This window comes from Grus americana, chromosome 16, assembly GCF_028858705.1.
Source record: "Grus americana isolate bGruAme1 chromosome 16, bGruAme1.mat, whole genome shotgun sequence".
In the NCBI taxonomy this organism is placed as follows: Eukaryota; Metazoa; Chordata; class Aves; order Gruiformes; family Gruidae; genus Grus; species Grus americana.
The window spans coordinates 6,428,840-6,437,836 of NC_072867.1; the positions used below are offsets into that span (position 1 = coordinate 6,428,840).

The 8,997-nt window shown below is 44.7% G+C and overlaps 1 protein-coding gene across 2 annotated transcripts in view; it reads left to right on the forward strand.

Moving 5' to 3' along the window:
- BCR (BCR activator of RhoGEF and GTPase) overlaps positions 1 to 8,997 on the forward strand; it is a 106,738-nt gene that overhangs the window by 79,475 nt on the left and 18,266 nt on the right. For both annotated transcript variants that reach the window (XM_054843842.1, XM_054843843.1), the window contains 8 exons: positions 325 to 446; positions 1,665 to 1,833; positions 3,226 to 3,345; positions 4,282 to 4,357; positions 4,958 to 5,062; positions 5,871 to 5,945; positions 6,252 to 6,349; positions 6,989 to 7,120. In XM_054843842.1, coding sequence (XP_054699817.1) covers positions 325 to 446; positions 1,665 to 1,833; positions 3,226 to 3,345; positions 4,282 to 4,357; positions 4,958 to 5,062; positions 5,871 to 5,945; positions 6,252 to 6,349; positions 6,989 to 7,120 — 897 coding nt within the window. The remainder of the gene's footprint in view (positions 1 to 324; positions 447 to 1,664; positions 1,834 to 3,225; positions 3,346 to 4,281; positions 4,358 to 4,957; positions 5,063 to 5,870; positions 5,946 to 6,251; positions 6,350 to 6,988; positions 7,121 to 8,997) is intronic.

Genomic DNA, 8,997 nt, shown 5'->3' on the forward strand with positions numbered 1-8,997 from the left:
CCCTTCATAGGCAGAAGCTGGGCAATGACTCACGATAAATTACACTTGGGCTCAGGGGCAAGTGATGGAAAGAAGCCTGAAGTCTGGCCCAGACCCAGATAAGAAAGGAGATGCCTGGCCATTTTAGTCACTGTGAGAGAGGGCAGCATCAGGGAGCAGAGCTTACAGCAAGGAACGTTTAACAACCTTTTTTCTTTTTTCTGACTTAGACCAATTTACTGAATTGGCTCTGGTAGGAGTCATGTCTAAGGAATGTGCTGCCCCAGTGCCAAATCTGGGGCTCATAGTGCACTAACTAAAACATTTTTTCTGTTTTATCACCAGCACCGGCAGCTGCTGAAGGACAGTTTCATGGTGGAGCTGGTTGAGGGGGCTCGCAAGCTACGTCACGTCTTTCTTTTTACTGATCTGTTCCTGTGTGCCAAGCTCAAGAAGCAGATTGGAGGGTGAGGTCCCAGTTTCCTTCTGGACTGTGTGCTTTGCCTCTCAGCTTCAGCATAATCCTGGGTTTAGCCAGCAATTTTAGTTGAATGTGAATATCCTAGACCTGGGTAACCATAGTCTCCAAGATATAGTTAGACAAGGAATGATCAGCAAGGTAGTACTGTCTATTATGAGACCTTGGCCAGTCCTGATCCCTCAGGAAAGGTTAATTTCTCCCCTCCGCCCTGAGCCTTCCTAGGAAGATAGCATACGCTGTAGCTGCTGGTATTCTGGACAAATGCCATTCATTTTTCCACCTCCCCTTTCTTTTAATAGGTTACAGTCTTTACTTTCTTTTGTTACTAAGGTTATTAATTTTGGCCTTGCAGCTACAGCCAATTAACAGTTTTGCAGAAAAATGGAAAAGTTACAATAAACAGACTATATGTCAACCCCAAAGTACAACTATACCAACAATTTTGTTAACATTTTTCACGAATGAGGGGGGAAGAACCTTTACTGACATAGTTGCCTCAAACAGGACTTCTCTTCAATTGGTAGATGTTCTGCTCTGAGATACCCTCTCATCTTCTTGCCCTCCTCAAGTGACAAGTTGTCCCTGCCCCTTTTGAAGCACATTCTTGTGAGGAATGAACCTTCAAAAGAGCGGGACATTCCCAATAGTGGATGTTGCTGACAGAAGAGTTGGAGAGGGAATAAATCACATGAAACATTTGAAAAATGAACTGGTGAAAGCACTGGAGAATGGCAGTCAGGAGCTATAGGTTCTCTCTTCTGGTTGGATTACACAGATTATACATATTGGCTCATCCACCCCACTTGGCCCTCCTGGCGCAGGTAGGAGAGACCTGGGTTTAGATCACAGGTAGCAGCCAAGTCAGAGGCATGGCATGGCTTTTGAACTTTCCCTCTATAGGTGCTGCAAAGAGAGAGCACGCAGGACTGAAAGAATTTGCAAAATATCTTTGTGGCTTCTTAGGATGAAAAGAACTAGATCACAAAACAAGTTGCTTTGTTATGTGCTGTACTGGCTATTGGCCCTTCTAGGCCTTCTTGCTGGAGAGCAGCCCTTTACCAGACCTTTCCCACATGGGAGTCACAGTGAAGTTGTGCCCCTTTCTGTATCTTATCCGCTATAGTGGGGAAGGGCTTGTGGGAAGGGGGAGTGGATGTTGCCAAACACCAGTAATAGTAAAACGTTTGGGCCTTCTGTCTTTCAGAAAAAGCCAGCAGTATGACTGCAAATGGTACATCCCGCTCACTGACCTTAGTTTCCAAATGGTGGATGAGTCTGAGGCAGCGCCCAATATCCCACTGGTACCTGATGAGGAACTGGATGCCATGAAGATCAAGATATCCCAGATCAAGAATGACATCCAGCGTGAAAAGGTAAAAGGGGTTGAGTACTCCAGCCAAGTACAGACTCAGTGTCTCTGCTGAGGTGTGGTGCTGATAGAAGCAGCATTCCCAGAGCTGCGCAGCATGGGGAGTCATGCTAAAACAGACTGTTCAGCAGAGGCTTGTGGTGCAGCTTTGTTATCAGTGATATCCTGATGCTCTGCAGCCCATTGTTGCTTATCCTAATGTACAGCTTGAATGATGGTGTCCTGTGAGGAGGCAGAAACAAAAAGACCCTGTAGTTGTACCCAATAGCTCCTCTACTTGCATGGGAACACCTGTGACTGCTGTCCCTGAGCATCCATGTCAAAGGCAGGGCTCTTATGCTGTGGACACGAGAAGGACTGGGAGTGTGGCATGCCAGTTTCTGGCTGTTAAAGTATGATCCCGTAAGTGATTTTGGTCAGAAGCCATGTACTTCTGAATTTTTGCAGGCTCAGTTATGCTTTTGAAGCTTTTTCTGACTTCACCAGTGTCAAAGCACCAGCAAATATAAGGAGAACACCAGTTATACTGACTGGACAGTCTGACACAGATATGATGCCTCTGGCCCACGCTTCTCTTTGCTTGCAAGACGTGTTTTCTCAGAGGTGTTTAACTCCAAACCTTCCTGGAACCCAAAAGAGAAATAAGAGTTTGAAACCTGAAAGCCTGCTGGTGTGTAGAACAGGATATGAATAACATTGCTTGTACCGTGAGGAAACTATCCCCCGCACTTCCAAAGAACATGCTTCTGTCTCTCTGCCCTGGCTGGCTTTCAGAGAGGGCTTCCTGGAAAAAGTAAGATACTAGGAGGAACACCATGTGGAAGCCTCTTACTCACAAGGTGCAGTTGTCTAAAATACGTGCTTTGGTGTGTGCCAAACAATATACATGGTTGGGTTTGGGACTGGGTTTTATCCAAGAAAAAACTTGGTTCTAGCTGACCTCTGTTGAAAATGGATCGATGGTGGGTGGGAGAGAATTTTGGCGACAGAGTTTTGGGCAGCTTCTTTAGAAGTTCCTTACAGTCTCCTTAGTTAAGGATGCTTGTGGAGGACCTGGCAGTACTATGGCTGCCCGGTGACATGATGCTGTTGCAGCCTCTGGAGCAGAAAGTACAGAGTATAGCTGGGACAGTGGCCACACACCTCTGCACCTTCATCTGGGGCAGCAGGAACTGGGGAGAAAGCCAAGTCTGAGTGTAGGGATTCTGCAGGTAACATCTTCCTGAGCAGCTGGGAGCCCTATGTGCCCTGTTTGCGGCATTTCTCCTGCCTGGGGCTGTTTGGCTACTCACAGAGGGAAGGGACTGTGGATCTTAAAGTGTCTGTCAGTGTAAATGGGGGCAGACGTTGGAGAATGACGTGTGTCCTCTGTCTCCCTCTCTCCCACACCCTTCAGAGGGCCAATAAGGGCAGCAAGGTCATTGAGAGGTTGAAAAAGAAGCTCTCAGAGCAGGAATCCCTCCTACTGCTGATGTCTCCAAACATGGCTTTCCGGGTACACAATCGCAATGGCAAGGTGAGTGGCTCCTCTGGTCTCCCTTATTGTGCAAAACAGAGGTCAAGGCCGGGGTGTGTATACGCTGTTGTACAAGGAGGTCTTCATGCCCTCTACTGTCTGGCCTGAAAGCACTTTCCAAGCAGTGGACACCTAATCCTTTCTACTCCAAAGGTTATGACAACATCTTGTAAGGCTGTGACTAATTTGTATGCAACACTGGCGTTTAAAAAATATTAGAAATTAATGCCCTACCTCAGCACCTGCCCTGACAGAGCAATGGGAACGTCTCTCTTCACCTAAGATAAAGCTCTACAGCAGCTGCCTTCTAGACTCCCCTTCAAGTTCCAAGACTTAGCACATGCAAGGCTCTCTCCTCACACTGTAGGCTGCAGGCTGCACTTGGCACCAGGGATGCTGGATGGTTGTGAACAATCTCCTTTAGGGCTGTGGGATGCTCAATGTGCCAGAGGTACCTCCTGCTCTGGCAGTGCTGTAACTTGTCACTGTGGCCTTTCCACACACATGGCAAAGGATTCTCACAGGATCCTGATACTACTCTCTGAAAACTCACAAGCTGGTCACTGCTTCCTCAGCTTGCATCGGTCTCTAGCCCTGTGGTAGAGGCTTTTGGGTTTCCTGGTGCAACTGTTGTAAGGACTAGCACAGAGCTGCCATAGGACCTCATGCTGCCAGGGACGCAGCTGCCGTTTGCAGGGTGGAGTTCTGTGAAAGCCCTCACCGTAGGAGCCCGTGTGGGTACTGCTGGCACGTTGCTGAGAAGGCACATTGCCAGAGTCCTGCCTGTCGCTGACAAAGCTGTGATGTAGGGCAGGAGTGCTGGAAGGCCAGTATATGCAACAGTTTCCACTGGAGGAGGGTGGGAGGCAGGCAGGCCTGCTCTCAGTGGTCAGTCAGACTAACACATGCTCCATTTTCTTCTGTTTTCCTGGGTAGAGTTACACATTCCTCATTTCATCGGACTATGAAAGGGCAGAGTGGAGGGAGAACATCCGGGAGCAGCAGAAGAAATGTGAGTGTCCCTCACCTGGGCATTGTTACAAATACTGTGATCTCATTAGAGAGCAGGAGTCCAGAGGATGAGGTATGGGGCAGGGTTCCCTGCAAAAAGAGAGATGTTCATTGAAATCCACAGCACAAGATGGATGTCTTCTGTCTCTGCACATCTGAGCCTGTCTGGGGGACTTTTGCTTGCAGCAACATGTAGGAAATGTGTAGGGAGAGCACTTGGTAATTGTGTGGAGAGGTTCTCCCATTTCCCCTAGAGATCAGAGCTCTGTGCAGTTCCAGGTCGAGAGAACAGCTGCACCCTTTTACCTGGCTCCAGTCCAAAGAAACTTACTTTTTTTGCATAGATGTTTTTTGGCTTTGCAAGAAAATAAGAGCCTCTCTTGTTTCCTGTGAACCACTGTTGAGACATTTTACTCCAAAGAGTTACTAAATATGCCCTCGATAGAGCTCGGCTGCAGCAGCAGTACAGACCTGAGCACCACAGTACTGTTGCTGACCATTGCCCAGGGAGCAGCTATCCCATGTATGCCCAGAATGAGGGAGTATGCATCCAGCCTCTACTTTGAATTTTAATTCCTCCTTCTTTAAATCTCCTTGGCAGGCTTTAAAAGCTTCTCTCTCACATCGGTGGAGCTCCAGATGCTGACAAACTCCTGTGTGAAGCTTCAGACAGTCCACAACATTCCCCTCACTATCAATAAGGAAGGTAAGACCTTTGGTTTAAGCTTTCACATGGTACAACTGTAGTGAAAACCTACCTCTGCCTGCCTTTGTGCGTTTCCCCTAGAACTGCTCTTACTATTTCTTTTTGCTACAGGCTTCAACCTAGTGATGAGTTACAAACTGAGAGTTCCTGTAAAACAAAAGCTGAGACCATATGTACCCAACTTGTGTAGTTTAGTTGAAGTACGTGATAGCGCACAAAAAGAGAGCAGCAGGAACAAGAACAATCTGTCATCCCAATGTTACTTGCTGCAACAATAAAAATACAAGCTCCAAATTATATGGCTACATCTAAATTAGTAAAATTTTCCTGGACATCCTCCAATATATATTCATTGACTGTTAAATGGTCTTTACATGCAGCCATCATGCCAGGGATTGGAGTTCTAGCTTGGGACAACTTTGAACTATGCCTGGGAATCCTTTGGAAGAACACTAGGTGGCCAAAATTGTGTCAGAGACCATCCTAAATTGCTGCTTAATCTGCTAGTATAGACTTAGCCTCTATATTTTACTTTTTCTCCTTTGAATTTCTTCCATGTTGTCATGCTGACCCTTGAAATGTCATTGTAAAAGTCACACATTGCCAGAAGGCATTACAGGTGAAACCAATGCTAAACCTGGAACAGTCTCCTCTCTTGCTGAAATGGCTAGATTACAAGCTCCTGCCATCTTTTTTAGGGACAGTTTACCCTCTGCTCGTTAACGTGTGTAATATCAATCTCATCACTCTTTCTTTCACTCTTGGCTCCTCTGTGAATGTAACAAAATTCCTTGGGTCTTTTGTACAGATGATGAATCCCCAGGTCTCTATGGATTCCTGAATGTCATTGTCCACTCTGCCACAGGATTCAAGCAAAGTTCAAGTGAGTTGCAGCTCTGTAAAACACAGAGGTATTGATGGGGGATAGATAATTCAGGTGCTGTGACAGCAGGGCATGGACTGGTTTAGGATTGCAGCATTTGGAATGATGATGAGGAGGAAGAGAGGTGATTTGGGGAACTGGAAGTGAAATCAGGGCATTGGTGTAAATTTCGGGGAATGCAATTTTTTAATGCTACTATTAACTCTCAGAAAGATCAGGATCAAGGATCAAACACGCAGCATTATTTTCTAGGCCTAGTCTCTTGGTATTTTTAAAAACGTTTCTGTTCATGTCTCCCTTCCTCAGATTTGTACTGCACGTTAGAAGTGGATTCTTTTGGGTATTTTGTGAACAAGGCTAAAACTAGAGTTTACAGAGATACCACAGAGCCCAACTGGAATGAGGTAGGTTGGATTTTTCTTAATGTCAGTTGTTCCATGTGCCAAACATCAATGCATAACGGGCAGAAAACCTGCAAATGGAAGAACTTGCTGCGTGCTCAGCACTTGTGCTACATATGCTGCCTCCCAGAAAACACTTTTATGCCAAGTTAATTTGGCTGTCAGGGTTTGCAGAAGATTTTCTCTTGGATTAGCTATAGTTAAACAAACATTTCAGTATAAATGAGTCTTGTCCAGCATTTCATCATTTTAACAGATGCATGTTTGATTATTTTTTTTAAAGACACAAGTGAAAATATGTTGAAGGAGGAGGTGTTTTTGTTTATTTGTTGTGAGAGGGAAGAAGACGTTTTGCCTGTTTAGAGCCAACTCGAACCTGCTGGGGAGCAAAGTAAAATGATGCTTTGCTGAAACTCAGTGAAACCTGACTAAGGAGTCAACCATCTTCATCTCTGATTTGACCATCTTACATATACAAAACAATTTCAGTTTATTTCTAGACCAACTCTGTTAGGGAGGAGGTTTTGGTCAGTTCTTAACTGCTCCCTCCTGATGAGTTTTAAGGAGACTATATTGATTATTAAGACACTAGTGTCCTGCTGTGATGTATTCATTGCTCTTTCCTTTCCTGGTGCCCTGCAGGAGTTTGAGATTGAGCTGGAAGGCTCGCAAACTCTGCGGATTTTGTGCTATGAAAAGTGCTACAACAAAACCAAGCTCACCAAAGAGGATGGAGAGAGCACAGATCGTATAATGGGGAAAGGACAGATCCAGGTAAGACTGTGCTTAACTCATTCCTGCTACCCTTACTGCAAAACACAACTGGACTTTTGAATCTTGGATTGCACCGGAGAGGGGTTTTTCTGCCTTCCGATTGTCTCAGCATTGGAGATTTTTCTCCAGATAGTGAGGTATACGGTGTGATTCACAGGCAAGAAGTCAGCAGGTTTTTCCCTCTTGCCTTGTCCCCTATGCCTACTTCAGTACCCTTATGGAATAGATGCTTTTTCATGAAAATTTACATTTTTGATCTCTGATTTGCCTGTTAATGCATTCAGAACTTCCAGCACAGTATAGAGGAACTGCACTGTCACTGAGCCCCGGCACTGTTGAGGATGCTCCATTTGTGACAAAAGAGGAAGCAATGAACATACTTCCACATGATTTACAGAGAGGATAGAAATGCTACCTTCTGTATGTGCTGGAAGTTGATTGATGCGATAGCAAGGCCTTGGAGGACAGGCTTATTGTCCTGATAACTGCCATGTCCAGAGCATAGTGTCCGTGACAGCAGGCTGCATCTGAGAGAGATTTCCACTGCTGAGAATCAGCATGGGATGCTTTGTCTATGTGGCAAATGTGTAATACGATAGGGGAGGTGAGGAGATGATTGCAAATGGATGCTGCTGTCAGGGAGCTGCTGTGTGATAAAGCACTAAAACTCCGTGCAGGAGAAATCAGGCCATCAGTGGAGGATGACATAGAGAACATATGTTCCCCCTCTTCTTCCAGTTTGTTGCACTGTCCGTCCACGGCTTTAGGAGGGTGTTTAAATGCTTGCTGTGAGGGCACATTCTTTGCATTGGACTGGCTGTTATGCAGAGCAGAGACCCAGCTCAGATACCTTTTTCTTTCTGGCACGCTGAAAAATACCACCAGTTCTCCTCCATTTACATTTGACTCTTCATCACTCCATTGATAACAGCTTTCTCCAGCATTTGAGTGCTGGTCACACAGGCCGAGACCATTTGGGGGATTTCAGAAATAGCTCTGATTGAGGGCAGCCCACAGGGTTGTATCTCACCTTTAGAAGAGTTCATTGTCTAAATGAGTTTCATTAGACCTGTTCCTTTCCCTCCCTCCTTGCAGCCCTGAGGCTGCCATGGTGTTTTCAGGGAAAGCTTTTCTTGTCAAATGCATAGTGGGTGTTTGAAAGAAAACTTGCGTACAAATCAGTAAATGCTAGTACAGGGTGCCTCCTATGTATGTCTCTCAGGCTAACCAGAAATCTGTATGTCCCTTGTGCTAACAAAAGCTTATTTTCCATGAAACTGAGCAATTACAAAAGAGCAAGTTTTCAGCCCTGAAATGCCCTGGAGATTTGTGTGCACATAATGGAGAACCCTGAAATCACTGACCCTCTAAATTCTTCAAATATTTTACAGAGAATGATCAAAAACCAAATAAAATCTTTTAAATTTTTAACAACTTTTTTCCCCACAAGAATGGGCATTTTTATGCACAGAACTTGTACATTCTGTTAAAACATTTTATACTTAATAAGTAAAAATACTCTTTGGTGATACTTGAATATGAATGGCATCATGATTCTTTTAGAGAAACCTAAAAAACCCCATTTTTGATTAATGTGCAAAAGTTGCATTCTGTTGTATTGTAAAAGGCAAATGCAAAAGTTCTCTTGCTTTTCAGTAAATCCCCCTTGCAATTTATAAAGAAACTTGGTGAACTCTCAGAACATCCTTGTAATTCTTAGTGATTTCTGTCCTGTCACACAACTTTTTAATACTATTGAATAAGTGCAAAGAGAAGTCATGAGAGAGTCTGGTAAGGTTTTGGGTTGATAAGGGTTATTAAAGGGTTTTACTTTTAAAGCAAGTACTATTTCTCTATTAAGAAATCATAATAATGCA